This window comes from Bos mutus, chromosome 20 (assembly GCF_027580195.1).
Source record: "Bos mutus isolate GX-2022 chromosome 20, NWIPB_WYAK_1.1, whole genome shotgun sequence".
Lineage (NCBI taxonomy): Eukaryota > Metazoa > Chordata > Mammalia > Artiodactyla > Bovidae > Bos > Bos mutus.
Window position 1 is genome coordinate 15945186 of NC_091636.1, and position 21872 is coordinate 15967057.

The 21872-nt window shown below is 36.4% G+C and overlaps 1 protein-coding gene across 2 annotated transcripts in view; it reads right to left on the reverse strand.

Annotated features, from left to right (window-relative positions):
- Nucleotides 1-21872, reverse strand: part of MIER3 (MIER family member 3) — a 29526-nt gene that overhangs the window by 5612 nt on the left and 2042 nt on the right. Inside the window, exons 3-10 of one of the 2 annotated variants that reach the window (XM_070357500.1) lie at nucleotides 18920-19065; nucleotides 9644-9778; nucleotides 8316-8436; nucleotides 7339-7424; nucleotides 7078-7150; nucleotides 4918-5069; nucleotides 2218-2299; nucleotides 756-847 (exon numbers count right to left, since the gene is read on the reverse strand). In XM_070357500.1, coding sequence (XP_070213601.1) covers nucleotides 756-847; nucleotides 2218-2299; nucleotides 4918-5069; nucleotides 7078-7150; nucleotides 7339-7424; nucleotides 8316-8436; nucleotides 9644-9778; nucleotides 18920-19065 — 887 coding nt within the window. Of the gene's footprint in view, nucleotides 1-755; nucleotides 851-2217; nucleotides 2300-4917; nucleotides 5070-7077; nucleotides 7151-7338; nucleotides 7425-8315; nucleotides 8437-9643; nucleotides 9779-18919; nucleotides 19066-21872 lie in introns of both variants that reach the window. The other variant, XM_070357499.1, reaches the window with a different exon arrangement.

Here is a 21872-nt window from a genome sequence, read left to right on the forward strand (position 1 = left end):
TGTAAACTATAAACTTTAGGGGATAAAAATATGACAATGTAGATTTATCAGCTGTAACAAATATACCACTCTGGTGTGGGATGCTGATGGAGGAAGAAGCCATGTATGTGCAGGAGCAGGAAATACATGGGACTTCTACTTTCTCAATTTGGCTATGAACTTAAAACTGCTCTAAAAAATAAAGTCAATTTTTTTAAAAGTGTGTATATATTCTAAAAAGCTTGAGATAATTATCTCTCATTAAAATATGATTTGTTTATACTTTCTTTTTGTCCTAAGGAAACTAGAATTCTGAAATATTTAACTGGATATTCAATGTCTATTGCTATTCAATATTCTAGGCCTACTGCTTTTTAAAGATTTTATATTTCAGAGCAGTATTGGGTTTGTGGCTCAGATGGTAAAGAATCTGCCTGCAATGTAGGAGACATGGGTTCAATTCCTATGTCGAAAAGATCCCCTAGAGTGGGAACTGGCAACCCACTCCAGTATTCTTGCCTGGAGAATCCCATAGACAGAAGAGCCTGGCAGACCATGGGGTCACAAACAGTCAGACACAACTGAGCGACTAGATGACATGACATTGAATTTACAGAAAGACTGATCAGAAAGTAACCAATATGTTAATAGCATGGGAGCATTAACAAGTTATAGCTTCCCCCCCCCACCCAAGTGACTTATAAATTAGTTGCTTATATTCATTGTAATCACTAAGCAATTTTTCTGTTTGTTTATGTCTAATTTGTCTAACTTACCTTATTCTTCTGTATAAGATGAAAATCTTTTCCAAAAAGCATGAGTGCATGTTCAAAGCTCCGGCATTCTTCTTCTGTCCATGCAGTCATTCCTTCTAAAGAAAATTTAAAACAAAACAAATTGGTCTCAAAACTCATATATACAAATCACTAATTTACTTACAGTATGGTTTCCTAATAAAAAACTATAAACTTCTACACACACACACATACAAGTCCTTAATCCTAACTAAAAAAATTTAGACTACCAAAATATAAACATTGGGTTTTTTTCTCTGTATAATGAGACAAGAATTTATTTTTTTCCCTACAATTTATGTTCATTGTTTTTCTGATTTTTTTTTTTTAAACAATGAGCATTTTTAATTAGAAAAAAATAAAATGCTATTTCCTCTATGGAAAGAAAAGCCTTACTTCGGTCTTACATCAAAATCATTTATGGTCTCTTTTAATTACAGACCATAAATAATCAACACATATTTATTTAAAGTCAATTTGCAGAGTGCTATACTGCAGAAATATAAAAGGAATAAAAAACAGCTTATGCTCTCAAAAGACTAAGTCCCATTCAACTTCCCAGCAGATATTAATACTGATGCATTAAATCTACTTGAAGCAGAGGAGACTTGAAGTGCCCCACTCACAGTGGAGGCCTGGTCCCCAAAGCCATTCACAGCAGTCCACCACAAAGGTGAAAAACAGTTTGACTGAAAAAGAAAATCTTAGAAACCTTAAACTAAAGAAAAATTAAATGCACTTAGCATTTCAGAGTTTTGAGAGCTTAAAATAATTTTTTCAGAAAAGCAGCTACTACAAGGAAACCTTTCAATAGACTATTTCATCCACAAGTTTTGATGCATTGTTTTCAGCTTTTATATTTTTCCAAGTTTATTTATATTATATTATTAAGCATTATTTCACTCTACATACTTAATGAAAGCTGTGGTGCATGCAATCCATTTATATGACAAAAATATTGAAATTAAAGTTAACCATTTTCCTTGACATACACAAATCAAAACCTAAGCACTATAATAATAGTTACATGATTACTAAAAATATACTTCTTGCATGTTTACTATACATGTTTGGAATATATTATATGTTTCTTTTTTAATTTTTTAATCTCCTTTTCATTTCCTGTCTGGTTTGAGAAAGAAAAAACAACTTTTTCCCCCAATGAAACCATAAAATCATTCTTATTAATTACTTTGGATATACTGTCATCTCTGGGGTCTGCTTTGTTCTGGAGGTGACAGGGGGGTAACTAATTTGTATTTGAACAATCTCTGGTATGTCTAAAAATAGAAGGCAAGAAAAGGAAAAAATTACTTGCTATGAAGATGAACACGGATACACAAAAGTGTGACAAGACTACGCCGTCCTTTGTGATACTTTGCTTATTCTGGTCCCAAAGACCAGCCCCTGTCCTTTCCCTCTCTTGATCCCAAGTGCTTCTTACCTTGAGATGCCTTGCCATTGCAACAGTATCTTTCGATTGCTTCCTTTATATTATGGTTACACTTGAGAAGTTCATATAATGCCTAAGGGAAAGAGAAAAAAAAATATTCAACAAAATTAACCAAAAGTTCATACTTAGCAGCATTCAAAACAAACACACACACAAACAAAAACATGTGCATTTTAAGAATCCTGACAAATACCAGCTGAAATGCTAATTTTAGGACATCTGAAGCGTATGTTTGCTTAGATATTTTATTTATCCTATACACTGACTCAGGAGAAGGCAATGGCACTCCACTCCAGTACTCTTGCCTGGAAAATCCCATGGACAGGGGAGCCTGGTGTGCTGCAGTCCATGGGGTCGCTGGGAGTCGGACACGACTGAGCGACTTCACTTTCGCTTTTCACTTTGATGCACTGGAGAGGGAAATGGCAACCCACTCCAGTGTTCTTGCCTGGAGAATCCCAGGGACGGGGGAGCCTGGTGGGCTGCCGTCTATAGGGTCACGCGGAGTCAGACACGACTGACGTGACTTAGCAGCAGTATACACTGACTCTGGTATCCCAGGAGTTTTTTCATTCTCACTCTACTGCTCAGAAGTCATCTACCAGTATCATTCCTCGCTTTTTTATTTTTTTTAATTGCTAGATCTTCTGAGCTGGTAGAATTCTCCTATTTTAAATGTTTATGTTAAGACTCATGGTCTTGTCTCTTGTTACCACCTACTCCCTGACTTTTAGAGTTTTACTAAAAGACAACAGCAGCAGGCCTAGAGTAGAAGGATAGATATTTTAATGACTGGAGTTGATAATGGTCTTAGTTATTTCCATCTACTATGGAAGATACCATTTTTTAAAAATTAGAATTTCCTCCCATTAAATCTGTTTCGAATTATGAATATACTAAATAGCAGCAGACAGAACTCAATTGAAAGTTAACTAATAATCTACTTTGTCAAGTACGTGTCAAGAAAGGCAAGTATATGAGTAAACCTATTAACACATTAATAGGTTAATAATCAATACATCAATAATCAACCATTAAAAACAATCTCAACAGTTGCTAAAAAAGCTTCAAATAAATCAGTACCTATTTTTATTTTTAAAAAGACAAAAAGTGTAATAGTTATAAGTAGCTAGATATTATCTTATTCTAAGAAAACAGCCGGCATCAAACCATGGCTGGTATTATGCTTAATGTAAAAACCTGAGGTGTATTCTGTGGTCACTCACTCAGCTGTGTCCAGCTCTTTGAGATCCCAGGGACTATAGCCCACCATCCTCTGTCCAAAGGATTTTCTAGGCAATACTAGAGTGGGTTGTCATTCTCTTCTCCAGGGGATCTTCCCAACCCAGGGATTGAACCCGAGTCTCTTGTGTCTCCTGCATTGGCAGGAGGATTCTTTACCACTGGGCCACCTAGGAAGCTCTTTCAACAAAAGCAGGCCTCAAACCACCATTACTACCAAAAGTCTCTCAGAGTTATGGCTAATGTAGTAGGACATATAATAAGAATAAGAGATATAATAACGGTGAGGAAGGAATAAAAGTCTAATTTAAAAAAACAAACAAACAAACAAACAAAAAAAAAACAAAGAAAAAAAAAGTCTAATTTAATAATAATTTTAAGACTAGAAAACCTAAGAGAAACAACTGAAAAATCATTATACTAAATTAGTTTCAATAGCTTGAGAAAAAAAATGTTAATCTATATATTTCTCTAAATCAATAATATACAAATACAAATATACTAGAGATCCCATTTACAAAGCTAAATACATGCACACATTTCAAGACAATGAGGAATCAATTAGACACATGTGATATTTAAACAAAAACATTCAAGTGATTAAAAAAAATCAAATAAACAGAGAATCAGATCATGCTCTTCAAATAGAAGGTTTAATGTTTTAAAGGTACTAATTCTTCCAAAATTAACTTACAGTTTTAACAAAATATCAGTAGAAAAATCCAACAGGATTTCCTTTTGACAGCTGACAAAACTGCTCTTAAGTTCAGCTAGTATGGCTTCTCTATGTTATTTGGAAATTCAAGTTTGAGTCCACCTATCTCTGGGCACCCATTAATCAAGATTAACTAGACTAGCAATAACAAGTGAAAAGGTATATGAGAGGGGTAAAACAATGCCAGAGAGAAAAAACCCTGATAAGCCATACTCCTACGCTTATCCCACATACCCTCAGGAGACTGCTCTGCACCTACAAGTACACAGTACTTAACAGATAACCCTAAAGCAAATTTATACACACTTAATAGACATTAACTTTAACCACTTCCTTAATAAAGTTCAAGAATAATCCAAGAAGTAACTTCATTGTAAAATCTCAAAGTCCAAGCATAGAGAATGTCTAAATATACGATGGAATATACAGTCACCAAGAATGAACTATTAAAGAAATCTAAATAGCAAATAAAATGAGATTAAGGGATTAAAAGGATACAAAATGGTATCTAAAGTACAATATATGTGTGTATAAAGGAAAAAAAGCCAGAAGACATGAAATAACACAGAACGGTTATCATTAGGTCCTGGGGTTTTTTTAAACCAGTATCTTCCAAGTTTTAGAATCAGAAAGAGACAGCCAGTTCATACATTAAAAACGTTTTAATCAAATGTAAGAATATTAAGAAGATACTACATTAGTTAGCTGCTACTTCAACAAAAATTGATGTATACCTGTTCATTGTCCCTTGTATGTGTTCCTGCAGAAATCCGATCCATTATTTTTTCATTTCCAGTTCTTAATGAGGTCTCAACAAGGTACTCCTTAACTTTGCTCTCCAAAACCACACCAGGACGCCAAAGCAACTGGTCTTCATTTTCATACACTGATAGAGAACATCCCATTAACATGTTAAATGTATCAACACACTACAAGATGTACACAAACTGTTCTCCCTCTTCCTATACAAGTTAACTAACTTTGAAGACCCTGGTCATCTGATCGTCTGGCAAGCTGAGTCTTTCATCAATAAAGGTTTAAAACAATTTTTTTTAAACTTTATTAAGGATCAAGTATTCCAGTGACTAAAGCAAGCAAGTTTTTTTGGTGGTTGGATTTACCAAATTAGAGGCTTTCTCTGTAGTCTAATGGAGACTTTTCTAAGTAGTCTAATATAAAACCCAGCAGTGGTATCTTACATTCTTCTAATGAGGGGGTAAAAGTAACCTGTGTAAATTCAGTAATAACTTTACCGAAAATTTCTCTTTAACTCCCTAAATGACTCTATGAAATGTCTAGAGGTTAAAAATTGCAAAAAAATGAAAATAAACCAACAGAAATAAAAATATCAGCCAGTAATGAAATAACTAGGAAAGATCTATCTTCCCTTTAATATACTGATGAAAAATGGAAAAGAATGGTAAACAGTAAGAGAAGCAAAGTTTCCACCTTTTAAATAAGCTCATACTTAATAGGCAAACATCACTAAAACAAACTGTATATTTTATTAATGTAAACACTGCTGCCATTCTCAAAGCTTCCACTCCACACTATAAAGTCACACAGATGGCCCAAGTATTTATCCCATTGCTCCAACTTCAATCCATTCTTTAAGTGTATAATAATTACTAAATATAGCTAATGAAAGTAATTTACTGAGAGCTCACTATATAGCGGAGACCATAATAAGTGCTTTACACTCACAACTGTGTAAGGCAGGCACTACTACTCCCAATGAGCTGGAAATTAAAAATAAAGTGTGCCTATGAAGCAATCAGACTGAACTTTTGAGGTAAGCTTCTGGAACCAGTTTCTTTATTCTTTGGTCAAAATTTAAATAGGTAAAATAGTTTGAGTTTATCTCCTCTTAAGAGAGAGAAGGTATATGCTCCTTTCTGAAGGTGCAGAACTGAGCAAATATCACCTCCATCATGTCTCATCTGAGGACTGGCTGCTGCTGAACATGTACTCTGCCCAGGGCCAAATCTATGTGGTTTCCAAGTTGAGCTAGGAAAGTGTACCTGGATTTTTACTTCCCACCACCTCATCCATCCACATTTTCAGAACTAGCTATAGTTAGAATCTATCAAAAATGTGAGGAAAACTGATTACACTTAAATAGGGGTGTGTAACAAAAGCAGCAGAATCCTTGAAGTGAAGTCAAAGTCGCTCAGTCACGTCTGACTCTTCGTGACCCCATGGACTATACAGTCCATGGAATTCTCTAGGCCAGAATACTGGAGTGGGTAGCCTTTCCTTTCTCCAGGGGATCTTACCAACGCAGGGATCAAACCCAGGTCTCCCCCATTGCAGCCGGATTCTCTACCAGCTGAGCCACAAGGGAAGCCTGAGAATATTGGTGTGGGTAGCCTATCCGTTCTCCAGCAGATCTTCCTGACCCAGGAATCAAACGGGGTCTCCTGCATTCCAGGTAGATTCTTTACCAATTGAGTTATCAGGGAAGCCCTGAATCCTTACATTCTATCCTTCCAGGGCTGGGGCAAGGGAACTTCTTCCAGCTTCATTTTTCTTAAGCATTTCTTCCCCAAAGATTTTATCCCTCTGTTTTCATTATCTCGGGTGATACAGTGCTACCAGCTCCCACTGGAGTTGGGTGTAGGCCAAAGAGCTGTACATTAAGAGCAGCTCCACTATTTTAACAGGTGCGTAGCACACTAAGCCGCACCACAAGAGGCGGGGGGACGGAGGAGGTGGGCAGCGGTTCTCTGAGTCTCATGGTTAATTCTGATATATTCCTGAGTCAGGCTAACTCTTCCCCTACTCCAAATCTATCTTTACATTCACAAGATGAGTATACAATCAGGTACTGAAGTAAACATATTGAGAGATAACTTGGCTTACCAAATATTATCAAAATTAAAAGCCTTTCTTACCTTTCTCATTACCAGCATATTCTCCGAGATAAGGTGGAATCTCTGCTTGATATTGTAAACCAATCATTATTTCCTTCAGAAAAATTTAGAAGTAGAAACAACTTATTATAAAAATAAATACTGGGAAAAAAGTTCCAATTCATTCATCAGTTACTACAAGTCTAAAGTTATCTTGCAAAATTACCTTAAATTATTTCAGAAATGTTTTTAAAAGCTACTTTAAGCCAAATGATGTAAAGCTGCAATGGTAACTTAACATACCTTCCTCAGATCTTCAGGTGAGTTACCACTGTCTGTTTCAACATCTTCAACCTCTGAGTCTTTATCTCCATCACACGTAGTATTTGCTTAAAAGAAGAAAATTAAATCTTTAAAAAGGGTTTTGTTGCCTTTCTTTGCAGCACCTGAAAGAGTGGCTGATATTTTGTGATAAAAATTTGCAGAGTAAATGAGATCGGCACAAATACACTAAACTTCTTGTACTAGTCTCATTTTTACACAAGTTAAGACATTGAAAACATGAAGAAAATGCTTGTTATCATTATAATTATTTGGTATACGATCATACAGTTTGGAAAGGCAAGAGGAGAAAGCAGAGCCCTGGACTACACTGATTACATTAATCCAGAGAGAGACAATCACAGAGCAGCACAATGAGTTCATAAAAATAGTCTTTTTGCACACGTAAGTGTATTGTATTGGAACTTGTTAACTGAACAGTTCTTCAACCATAAAAATACCTGAGAAATAAGCAAAACTGCATGTAAGAAATTATTTCAATCCAAAGACCTTTTAAATATTGCTGATATACATTAAAAGATAACACCAAGGAATTAAAAGGAAAGCATTAAATCAATCACTAAAACTACAAAAATACTGTTGGCAACTGATAGCAATTTTCAAAACCAGGAAAGTAGGAGCTTTTTAACAGAAACCTAAAAAATGTCTATAAAATTTCATGGCTGAACCAAGACTGGTTGCCTTAGCAACAGATGAGTCTTGAGAAAGAAAACAGCATTGCAAAACCAAACAAATGCTTTCATTTTTAAACAGCATATTAGTTTACATCTCTCCCAATAAAAAAAAAGTTATAATCTTATTCAGATTATAATAGTATTTTATTTCAATTAAGTAAAACACTTAAAATATTCTTATGAAAACTATATTACGTAACAAAATGTACTCAAGCCAGAGTATCAGTGCTACTACTACTACTCAGTAATGATTGGATTTCTTACATCGTAAAGGTCTAGGGAAGAAGTCAGAAGTTTCATGGGAAGTCACAGATGGAGTCAGATCATCTGCGGAAGACTGAGTTTCCTCATCATCACCTGACAATAGGTCTTTTGCTATTTCCTCCTATAAGAAGAGGAATGCAACACTAGGGTTAGAAATAATTATATCCCATCAATATTGAAAAAAAATCTTGATAACATTATTCATAAACATGATGGTATTATAATACAGATAAGAACTATTAATAGTTGAAGCCTCAGGTTTGAGAAAAGTAAATTTGAAATTCTATAATTTACTTCATGTATATAATTATTTAATAACATTTACTACTTAAGTATATATAATATCTAATGATCCATACTATTACATATTTATGATATAACAAACAATCTACCCAATTTGTGGGTATACAGAGAATTTATCTGAAGTGACAAATTTTTAGTGAACTTACAACAAAAATAATCTTACTTCTAAGCAGTTAAAAGTTAAAATTAACTTTCTGCCAACTTAAATAACTAAAACAAAACAGTCTCCAAACTCCACTCTTTCAATAACTTTAAAAAGTTCAACTAATGTACCACTCAGACTAGCGATATAATTTTGAAAGAAACAGTTCTGAATTAATTTTATGTAAGTATATAGTCATCCTTGTGCCTGGCACACAGTAGGCACTCAATATTTGCTGAATGCCTATGGCCATTAAGGTCTTTGGTACATTAACATCACTTTTGAAAAGTGGAGACAACACAACTCACAGGAAGAGGTTCCAAGATGTGGATTCCTCTCCCTGCTTAAGACCTGAAAGTCGAGGAAAGCTTCCCAGGGATCCATCAGCAGAGACCATGACTATGAATTTTTCTCACCAGGGACTGGCCACCCCTACAACCAGCCTATGTTAAAGACGTACCACTGAGGTCTTGGCTGCTATGGCCGCTGTCACTCCCAGAGCCCAAGAAAACAGAACTTCTCTCCAACCTCTCCATGCCTAAGCCAGCTTGTTTGAAAACTTCTGGGGATCTATTAATCAATGCATTCATGTGTCCACAGGATCAAAAGAAGTTAGGGCAAAATCTAAGTGTAGATATAATACAGCTACACAGGAAAGATAAAAAGTTATGGAAGAAAACTCTAACATTCAAATTATTATGAAGTTATTACTAGTTTTAAAGTAGTGAGATCAAAGCCAAACAATATTCAAATCAGTCACCAAAATGACAAGAGCAACAGTCCACAAGAAGTTTACAATTCAGAATTACGAAGTACTTTAAAGAAACTAATAAAAGCAGTCAATGGTAATAGATCTGGAATTCTTCTACATGCTTGTACTTACTTTGTCTAGTGTCATATCTGGTAGTTCATCTGCAAGTTCACTTGGGGAGCTATTTGCACTGGAATTTGCAACAGCTGGAATTGTAGGTTCATAGCCATAGAATGCCAATAAATCTTCTAGAGGCATGTTTCCTTCCTATTCAAGCCAGAGAACAAACATGAACTCAGTAGATGCCACAATGCTGAACGGCAGATAAACCACGATGCCATTAATGTTCACAAAGCACATATATCAAAAGAGCAGCACCAAATCAAAAACCAAGTTTTAGTTTTGTTTTTTGTACAATATACAGAAAACAGGATCAAATGCTAAGAGCTGTAATCAATATATGAACAAAAATCTAGCAATTAACACCTTAGTTTTCATTTTCCAGCATCATTTTACTTTTTAAAGACTTTGTCAAATATTTGCTTTAGGGCATACTTTTTCTTCCACTTTTCATTACTATATTCACCTTGAAGAATGACTTCATATAATTTTTAGCTTGTTTCCCTGCAATTAACAGTTGACCACTTGATTTATTCTTTGTATTAATAGGAAGATACCTAATAAGGCACCTTGGCTGAACATTTATGAACACTATTGTTTATATATCAATGTTCAAAACACAGTTATCTTTTGATATTCCTACTACTTGTATCTACATTCTCTACTAGCTATCTTTTCCCCCACAACTTTCTGATGAAGTTTGCATTACCACCAGCTTACAGATGAGAAAGCTGGGGCTTAGTTCTGCATCTGAATTCCAGGCACTCTAGCTCTCTTACTGGCGATGCTGCTTTGATAAAATTACATACTCGCTGCAGTGCTGCCTGTGTTATGAATGCTTATGCGAAGCCATATAGAGGCAGTCACTGTTTTTCCCCTCCACTAATCTGAAAATAAGTGCTGTATTTCCTTTTTAAAAATATTTTAATTCAACCACAAAGTGCATAGAACCATTTATAACTATCATTTAAATAACTTCAAAATGATACACCCCTACTGTACAGCACAGAGAACTTTACTCAGTGCTCTGTGGTGACCTAAATGGGAAGGAAATCCAAAAGAGCGGGGAGACATGTATATGTCTGGCTGATTCACTTTGCTGTACAGTAGAAACTAATGTAACATGGTAAAGAAACTATACTCCAATAAAAAAAAATTTTATGAACCCATACATCGATGAACTAGCTAATTTCTTAAATATTTTGAAGATGTTTATGTCCATCTATAAAGAGATTTGCTTTTAAAACTTGCTCACGGTTCAGTTTTCCCCTTAAAAAAACACATCTAACTTATGAAGCAAACAGCATGAAAATGTGAAGCAGAGTATGCAAAATACGCCCAGTTGACCACAACAGCGAGCTAAGGAGGACCAGTGACGCTGCCCACAGCCCACAGGGGACACAGGTTCTGGAGACCCCAAGAACTGGCCCTCACTTTTATAGCTGGGCTTCCCTGGTGGCTCAGACAGTGAAGAATCTGCTCACAAAGCAGGAGACCTGGATTTGATTCCTGGTCAGGAAGATTCCCTGGAGAAGGAAATGGCAACCCACTCCAGTATTCTTGCTCAGAGAATTCCAGGCACAGAGGAACTGGGTGGGCTACAGTCCATGGGGTCGCAAACAGTCAGACACGACTGAGTGACTAACACACTTTTGCAGTCTAGAACTTACATTCTGCACTATGCCTGAATGAAACAGGTTCATGTTATGAGCTTAGAATAAGGTATATGACAAAAGGCTAACTTGTAAATTTGCAATAGGAGACAAGCACCTTTCCAATGACCATGCCATCCATGAAATCTTTTCAGCTTGGAACTGAAATCAGTCAAAACTGCTTCGGAAGCATGGACAAATTCAGCACAAATTAAGCTGTATGGTCAGGATGAACAGAAGTTAACCCATGCCATGGGAAAACCATGAATTATTTCTCTGAAGAATGCCTCGAAGGTGCCAGAACCACGATGAGAATTTCTCTGGTCCTGCTCCTTATAAAGTCCACACAGCCCATTCCCTTTCATTCACACTACTTATGAGACTGGGTTGCAGCCTTTGCCAACCACCTGTTAGCGATATTTCTCTAAAACTTTAAAGTTTCAGATTCCCTCCATGTACTGGGGAGATGGCAATTTTCACTCATCATGCACTGATAGTCCACCTTACCATCAATATAGCACTTAATGGGTTCTAGGAACTGTGTGGCAGACTACCAGCTATAGAAAAAGAAAATTTCCAAAAAAATTCCTGCTCTCAAGGAATTCAGTCTTGGTGGAAGGAACTGATAAGTTAACAATTATAAAACACCATGACAGCTGCAATAATCAATTCTGGAACTGGTGCTATGAAATGGTGGGAAGGAAGACCTACACTCCAGGATTTAATAGCATACGATATGGAAGTGTCACACAGAGGATAATGACTGAGAGAAGTCTTGAAAGACGAAAAAGCTTTTAACAGATGAGGCTTGTATACTAGGGACCTGTGGCTTGTCATCAGAAACACTGACTGAGTAGTGACTGCCCGGAGGCAGGTGGTGCTATGAAACACAGGTCTTCTACAACTTACAGACGAGGGAGGATACTGAAAATACTCAAATGCAGAACTGCCAATTATCATGAGTGCAAAAGAAACAGTCCTGAGATACAGAATTACGTGGAGAGCCCATTGTCGTGGGGTTGCAGAGGAAGACAAGTGACCTTTAGCTGAGGGCCGAAATCTGAGAAGTGACCAATCAATCCTGTGAAGAGCATTCCAGGCAAAGGAAACAACACACTTGAGGCCTGACTGTGGTTTTCCACTAAGCCAATGGCCAGAACACGAAGAGTAGAGTGAAGCAGGGTTCAAGAGGAGATTAGAAAGAGAAACAGAGGCAGATCGCGAAAGGCTTCTCGGCAAAGAAACTTGGAATTTACTCCCAAGGCAATGGGAAGCCACTGGAGACTTATAAAACTAGAGTGACATGACTTTACTTCTTCTTAAATCCTGAGCAGCTGTATGAAGAAAAATTGCGGAAGGTGGAGAGATAAGAGAAAAGCAGGGAGATCACTTGGGAGACTCATGCTGGGTTAGTGATACAGACTTGGAAACAAGCAAATAGGTGAGATACATTCTGAGGTGGGAATCAAACGGACTATGGAGTAAAAGGGAGAAAGAAGGACAACTCCCCTGATTTCTATCTGAGCAATTAGGTGGTGGTGACTTTTATTGAGACAGAAAAGACTAAAGGACAGGAAGGCTGACGAAGGAATTAAGGAGTTCTGCAGTTGTCACAAGTTAAGTTTGAGAGGACTATGAAACATCCAAGTGGAAAAGTCAAGCTGGATGAGAGCCTGGAGCTCGGAGGATCAGGCTGGGCTAAAGATATAAATCTGGCATTCATTAACATCTAGATGATATTTAAAGCCACAGGAGTAGATGAGCTCACTCAGGGAGAGTAAAGAGAAGGGGATCTATGTTTTATTAGAAGAAGTTTTCAGATACACTACCCTATAGGCAATGGGACACGTCTGGAAAATTTTGGACATGATTTTCATTCTGAAAATAATGTCCTGGGGGAGTAGAAGAATAAGAGCCCAAATTAAAGAAGGGAATTATCCAAGCAAAATTAAGAAATAAGAATCTGTTTCTTGACTTACTTGATAGAGGGAATGTAGATAACACAGTAGTCTAAGTTGATTGCCCATTTCTGGCCTGAGAAGGTTAAATAGCTACAGTGCAATTATGAGACCAAAACAAAAGACAAACAAGTGGGATGGTAGATGATGGTTTAAGGTGAAGTTGAAGCAATGGGCTTGAATGAGTCATCCAGAAAAGGCAGAGAGAGTGAGAAAGACAAAAATTAGAACCCTGGGGTACAGGGTTTAATTGATGATATTCATCAATTAAAATAGGGGTAAATAAAGTAAAGCCCATAAATACAATGGAGAGAGATGTCAGAGGGTAGAAGTAGAACTAAGAGAAAATGCAGGATTATTAAGTTAAGGAAGAAGCAAAAATGGAGAAACCACAGATGGTCACTCAGGTCAAATATCAAAGAGAGATAAAGCAAGACAGAGAGAGACGTGAATTCTTTGTATTTGTCAATCAGGAATTACTGATGACCTTACAATCTGTTGGGAGAAGCAAAGCTGAGGACTGAATGAGTGGAGAGACAATACATATATTATAAAAGGTGAATGAAGAAGGCAACACAGGGTCAAAGGAGAATTTCCAAATGTGAGAAATGTATCAGTAGGATTCCACATTGAAATTAAAAAAAGCGGGGGGTGGGGGGGGGCGGGCGGGCAGAAGAATAAACTGAGGACTAAAAGAATGAAAATTCAGGAAGAGCCTGGACTGTGGATGATACTTTTGGAATGAGAGGGGACAAAGAAAAAGCATAAAAGCTAAGTTTGCATGTGTGGGGCAAACAGAAGATCTGAGCAGTTATTCATGAAAATTCTACTTTCTCTATAAAGATACAAGTATGATCATCTGTTGAAGGAGGAAGTGGCCATCTTAGTGGAAAGCTCATTATAATAGTCAAGGGATGACACTACAATGACCCTGAGAAGGGGCTGGTGCTAAAACACAGAAATTATCTGTACTAAGACTTTGTACTAAAGCAAAACTGGAAAAGATTAATCCAGTCTCTGAAGTACTTTACAAATGAACTTTTTATTAGAGCCTATTAATAAATCACTTAGTCCTTTGAAGCACAGAAGCAATGTTTTCAAAATTGAATTAGCAAATCTCCAAGTCTCTAAGGATCCATGGTGTTGAGATCAACTCAGAAGTTTGATCTAGCACCATATTCTAGGGATGAGGACTTTATTTCTAAGGCATTTTGTTGAATCTATTTAAATTTCAAGGGTCCCATTTAAGTGCAGTCATACTTATTATAAATGAACTGTTTTATAAATTGAAGGATTTCTAACAGGAAGAGCACATGATTTAGAGACAGCTGCTGCTAAGTCGCTTCAGTCATGTCCAACTCTGTGTGACCCCAGAGATGACAGCCCACCAGGCTCCCCCGTCCCTGGGATTCTCCAGGCAAGAACACTGGAGTGGGTTGGAGTGGGTTGCCATTTCCTTCTCCAATGCATGAATGTGAAAAGTGAAAGGGAAGTTGCTCAGTCGTGTCCGACTCTTAGCAACCCCATGGACTGCAGCCTACCAGGCTCCTCCGTCCATGGGATTTTCCAGGCAAAAGTACTGGAGTGGGGTGCCATTGCCTTCTCCGATTTAGAGACAGAGGACTCCCTAATTGTTAACTACTACTGTGGGCAAATCACCTAACCCCTCTCATCTCTATCTCCTATCTGTAAACAGAAAAACACATTATTTCCTTAATCCTCTGATGCACAGCCTCACATACCAGAAATCAGGATGCATCCTATTACCAATGTACAGATTTCTCATAGCAAGGCTCCTCTCTGCTCCCATCTATGCTATTTTTTGAATCTACAGTACATCTTACCATCAACAAGGCCTCTAAGCAAGGAAATAACGCTAGTATTTCTCTGACACACCTGACAGCGTTGCTAGATAGGGCCGATGACATTGTCTAAGTGAGGGAGAAACTAATTTTAACATAACACCAGTCTGATACCTTAAAATACAGGCTGCAGAACAGAATACATGTAACTTTCTAAAATGCTTTAAAAACAAATAAATAAGGACTTAAACCCAAGGCTAAGTGGTAGAAAAGACGTTTTTCTACTTCTCTCAATTTACAATGAAAATCAGAGTAGAAATCTCTATATTAATAAAAGCAGGAATGTAAATTACTTTTGAAAAAGTTTTAGGTCTAATTCTAGGATTATTAATTAAAACCTATCAGGAAACAATAACATGAATAAGTTAAAAAATAGTACAATATAACACAAACCTTATTTTAGTATTTTTGGTAACTAAAATCTTGTCATACAATCTATTCTCTATACTTACCAAAGTGCCACTATAAGAAAACTAACTTTGTACCTCTTTTATTTTCCATAACATACAACATACTAAAAATTTTTAAGAACCAAAATAAAGGGCATATATAGATTATAAACTATCAAATGTATTTACTATAAGCATAAAAACTTCTAATTTTTTAAAACATGAACATCAAATCCCTAGGACTGTTACCATGTACCAACATTTGAATCACTGTTGCATAATATAAGATTAATACATTATTTTAAATTGTACACAAATAATTTTAAATTTCTTTAAAAGTAAAATGATCCTTACTCTTTAAATATGTGTCTCTAACTATTATTTCTTTTATTTTCACGTTTCATTAAACATCAATAAAGAATAGAGATCACATTTACAATTATGGGCTTCCCAGGTGGCTCAGTAGTAAAGAATCCACCTGCCAAAGCAGGAGACTCAAGAGACATGGGTTCGAGCCCTAGGTTGGGAAGATCCCCTGGAGTAGGAAATTGCAATCCACTCCATTCTTACCTGGAGAATCCCATGGACAGAGGCGCCTGGAGTGCTGCAGTCCATGGGGTCACGAAGAGTCAGACACAGCTGAGCACACATGCACGTGAGCACTACAGTTATGCTCTACTATAGATAATCACAGTTCAGAGGGAGCGAGCAGTCAGCCACTCTTAGAACAGTTCTTCTTGTGCCTTGCTCAATGAGAGAAGGATGAGCCTTCTGAGCAGGGACACAGCACTTGGGCCTTCACTAGAATTTATTTAAAAATCACCTGTATTTTTCTGTCCCAATTTCCAAGAATGTGACAAAATGCCAAGAAGAAAAACTGCCTAAAGAGAAGCTGAAATATTTAAAGACCTATAATTTTTCTGAATCTACAAATTCAGTGATAGGTATCATTACAAAGCAAAGATTTAATTACTGGAGTTTACTAAACAAAATGAAAATCACAGGACTAGAAACTAGGTATTTCTATGAATAGCTAAGTAAGTAACTCTTTGCTGTTGATTATTTCTCTATATCTTCCCTAATTTTCTTTTAAAACTCATTAAACACAGATTAAAGCAGATATTACTATAATCTCTGGAAGAATAAAACCTACAAATCTGAAAAACAAAATTTTACTGGTCCATAGATCTCTACCAGATTACCCATACTCAAGTAGTAACTATGTTTAACACATTAAAAGAAATTTTAAATTCATACTAGTTTAGTGACAATACATCTATTTGCATGGCTAAAGCGCATTTGTATTATTTTCTTATATCATGCTGTAACTAGATTGCTGTCTCCCTATCTTTAACAGCAAACACACAATTAAAGAAGGTGCATCATGAGACCACCTAGGACTTTTGCTCATGCCCAGAGCAGTATCCTGACTTAAAAAACTACAGGAGAGAAGTAAGAAGAAGCCTTCCACGAACTTCCACATGAGACTAAACATCTTTTACTACACATAAATCCTTTCTCCCATAGCGCTCACTGCTTACTGCTTTTATGGTTCTTAGCGGAGGACATCAAAAAAATCTTAGTTCCCATTTGTCACCCCACACTAGACCGTAAGCTGCTTGAGTCCAAAAACACTGTCAAACTGCTAATTTTTGCAATCCCATGACCCACCACAATCCCTGGTTCAGTGATAATGCTAGTTGGATTATAATTCTCAGTTATTCTAGGCTACCCATTCATGAGAAGTAGAAAGGAACTGCCTGGAAAATATCAAGGCAGACCTTGAGAATATTGGGCATCTTTTCTTATCAACAGGCAACATACTGTCATCACCCCTGAAAGAAGTAATAGGCAAAACCTTTCTTCTTGAGTATTTCCTAGCAATTTTACCTCTATATTCCCAAATCTGTTCAGCTTTTATAGGAGATATACGATTTTTTAAATGATTAAATCTAACTGCAACCATGTTGCATTAATTTGTCAAAGAAATGAACATCTTTAGAAAATTTCAACTCTTCAGGAGCAAGCCTGGGGTCTAGGCCCTGAAGACGCCTGTGTGTTAAGATGAAGGAAGAAACGCAATAATAGCCCAGCTTTGCCTCACAAAAGCAGAAGAGATCATACAAGAATGTGTTTTGCCTTCTTCAAGAAAAAGAAACACGAAAAATTCAGTAGTATTCCTGAAAAATTTGTTATTCTGGGTTGATTAGAAATTTGCAAATAAGGTTAATTTATAGATAAATAAAAGGAATCCTCTTTCATGGAGGCCTCTCTCTGTAGTTTCTGGTTATAAGTATGTGTTTAAAAATCAGTTCATTTGAACCTAAACTGATTGGGGGTTTTAAAAGTTATAAACTACATTTACCCTACCAACTTTTTAAAAGATAACTGGAGGGTAGGATAGAGGGTATTACTAATTCAGTAAAACAGTGTGATACAATGCCAAGAGGCTGGGCTAGGATTTAGAACTCTCCTACAGTTCTCTAGATCTCAATAATCTCATCTGTAAATGTACCTACTTCATTGTGCTGGTATAAACTTAAAAATGGTTGGAAGCAAAGCAGAAGCGTTAGTCACTCAGTCATGTCTGACTCTTTGTTACCCCATGGACTGTAGCCTGCCAGGCTCCTCTGTCCATGGAATTCTCCAGGCAAGAATCCTGGAGTGGGTTGCCATTTCCTTCTCCAAGGGACCTTCACAATCCAGGGATTGAACACCAGTCTTCTGCATTGCAGGCAGATTCTTTACAGTCTGAGCCACCAAGGAACAACCCCACCTTCCACCAAAAAAAACAGATTAAGAGATAAAAAATAATTTTTAAAAATTAAATGAAAGTGTACTTATTAGGCTATTCTTCAAAATAAGAAAATCAGTAACATTCTGTACAAAAGTAAATATGCTGATACTATTGTTTTAATTGAAGTATAGTTGGTTTACAATGTTGTGTTTCAGGTGTACGTTCAAGTGATTCACTTATTTATATATACGTGTGTGTGTGTGTGTGTGTACATACTCTTATATACAAATATATATATTCTTTTTCAGATTCTTTTCCATTATATGTTATTACAAGATACTGAATATAGTTCCCTGACCTATACAGTAGGTCATTCTGATACCATTTTTATTTAAGATAGGTTGTAAAATAATTTATAATAGAATTCAAAATTTTTACTATGTTTGTGTTAAACCTTCACTATAAGTTTGTGAACTATATATATAATATATATATATAATATATATATATATAATTTCTATAAAACGTTTTTAGGAGGTGTGCATTATGATGTTATTTTTCACACACTGAAAGATTTTAACCTGATTTTAAAAATCTATTGACATATAGGTGGTTTAAGTTAATTTTAGAGAAAGATGAATACTTCTTGAAAAGCAGAACATCAACCAGTACTGAAGTAAAAACCTTTACCTTTTCTAAGTCTTCGATTTCAGAATTGAAGTTTTTACCCTCATCCATCATTTCCTCCTCTTCGAGAGTTCTTTCATCGTCATAGTCATGGACCAACATCTCAGCAGTGGGGTCAAAATCATGATCCTCAGAAGACAAAGACCCAACTAGAAAGAAACACACTCAATCACTTTACAAGTTCATAAGGCTATTTACAAAAGAAAATAATTTGTGTTCTACTGCCAGTTCCTTTTAATGTTTATATATGAGCTTTATTAAATGCATTTATTATGTACTTCACAAGCTATAAAGTTAAGACCATACAGTTTCTGAAAAGATATTTAAATCAGCAAAAGAAAAAAGCCAGTTTATAACCACTTTTATAAGGTGTCCAATCCATGAGAACATGACTTTTAATAGCAACAAAGTGATTTAAATGGAGTGGTCTTTAAAAAAATGTTCTAACAGAAAAGTCGCTTATCAGTTAGTTTAATACGTTTGTCTAAAAGCAGTAGAAAAATGTCAAAAGGGTTATGAATAGAAGACTTCACAAGAATCTGCTATACACTGAGGCTAAAAACTTCAGAAGGGAATATTAATTTTACTCAATTCTCACTCTCAAATAAAAGTTCAAATCACAACAGAAACCTGGTTTTTTAGAACAAACCCAAGTTTCTATGAGGCAGCCACACAGCAATTGAGTCTTGAAAGGCACCACCTCACGTTTCATGTCTGTAACAGTATTTCAAGCTCCCCAAAACTAACCCGTATGAGAATGCCCTTCTGTGGACTACTACTAAGTACTTAAGATTATGTGAAGGGAATACAGAAAATCCTATCTATGGGCTTTGGAAGATACATCCCATTGCAAGCTGTTTTCGTCAACTCAAACTTGTTTATAAGATGGCAGTGCCTGGAAATTCCCTAGCGGTCCAGCAGTTAGGACTTCCACAGCCAGGGGCGTAGGTTTGATCCCTGATCAGGAACTAAGATCCTGAAAGCCTTGAGATGTGGCCAAAAAGAGATGGCAATGAATGATTTTTAATGGCAATTCTGAAGTCAACAGGATACCCTGAAAACCAAGTGGAGAAATGAATACTATCTATAATTCCAAGACAATAAGGTCAAATTTATGAAAAACAGAGTTTTCTCCATTTGTTTTACTCTAATATGTAATTCAACTAGACCAATGACTCTCAGAGGGGAAAGAAAAGAAGCAGCAGAATCTCAAGAGTAGAGAAAGGGAGAATTGGAAGGAAGCATATTCAACACAAAAAAGTTTGATGTGTTTTTACTCAACCTTTAATATGTTAAAACTTCAAACACTGAAGGACATTGAGATCATTACCAAAGCACTGAACTATACCAAAGATTTTTCAAAATCAGTGACAATTCAATGTTTCTGGCTCTGAGTTCAGAGAACTCTAGTCGTTAGTCCCGAAAATAATAATTTCTCTAAAATGTTTTTAGGAGGTGTGCATTATGATGTTATTTTTCACACACTGAAAGATTTTAACCTGCTGATTTAAAAAATCTATTGACATATAGGTGGTTTAAGTTAATTTTAGAGAAAGATGAATACTTCTTAAACAGCAGAAAAGCAGAACATCAACCAGTACGAATTTTCTTTTTTGGAGAAATTCCTGGATACCTTTGGGGTATGCCAAAGTGTAAGGTAGGAAATGTGAAGTGAAGTCACTCAGTTGTGTCTGACTCTTTGAGACCCCATGGACTGTGGCCTACCAGGCTCCTCCATCCATGGGATTTTCCAGGCAAGGGTACTGGAGTAGTTTGCCATTTCCTTCTTTTCTACCTCTTTGACGGCTGAGCTCTACTCTCTTCCTAATCCACATCGCTTGGCTCACTTCAAGGTTTCCCCTTGAGGAAAGCATTCATTCAATAAGGGCCAGAAATGGAAGGGCCTCAGAGTCTACTCTTGGCCCTGTCCCTGGCTTTCTGGGACCTGAGGTAAGTCATTTAAACTTTCTGGGCCTGGGTCCAGTTTTTCATTTGTAAAATATATAGGGTTGGCTTAGATGACCTCTAGTCTCTTCTGGTTCTAAAATTCTCTTAAAAATTGGCTAATTGATTAAAAATAAGTTATAAGTTTGTTTAAACTCCAAAAATCACACCGTCTCTTGCTTTTTATTTAGATTGCAACTTCTTAAACACAGTGATGCAAAATGGAAAACTTCTATTATCATCCAGATGTTTGGCATTTTGTACATAAATATTCTTTCCCTGAAATCAGTTCTAACAAAGAAACGTCTGTCTCAAAATTAAACAAACTTAAAAACAATTTAAAAGTAAAGACTATTTTCAAAAGCTATTTTCAAAATAGCCACAAATTTCTTCTATTTGGTGTTAATTGTTTTATACCTTAAATGATAATCAAATGAGACCTTGAAGACTGACTAAATACACAGAGTAATATGCAAGGAAAACGGTCTGTTCACTGTAAGGCAACATGTGGTAACTGAAGACTTGAGAGCCCATCCGGACTCTGCTATTAACTAGGTAACTCTCAGCAGAGTTATTTAAATCTCCTCCAGTGTAAAATAAGGGGGTTGAACTAGTTTAGAGGCACTTTTCTTAGAGACTATGAGGGAAAAGAGGCAGCCAAAAAGGGGCTGGAAAGGGAATGAAAAACTGAAACAAAGCTCCTTACATTTTAGCACATGAGGAAAGGTCTCTACCATGGGATAGGTTTCAGGGGTTCCACAAACCCCAAATTATATGCAGAGTTCTGGAAACAGAGTCCCTTGCTTTCATCAGATCCCGACAGGGGCTTCTGACACCAAAACAGTTGAGAAACACAGTCCTAGATGGTCTGATGTTGTCTCACCTCAAAAATTCTGTATGACCAACCTCAGAAAGTATGTGTTTCTTTTAATTAGGCCAGCTTTACCTAACTATCAGTTTTCAATTTAACACAATCTACAGGCATTTCTCAATTTTGAAAAATGTATGAGAC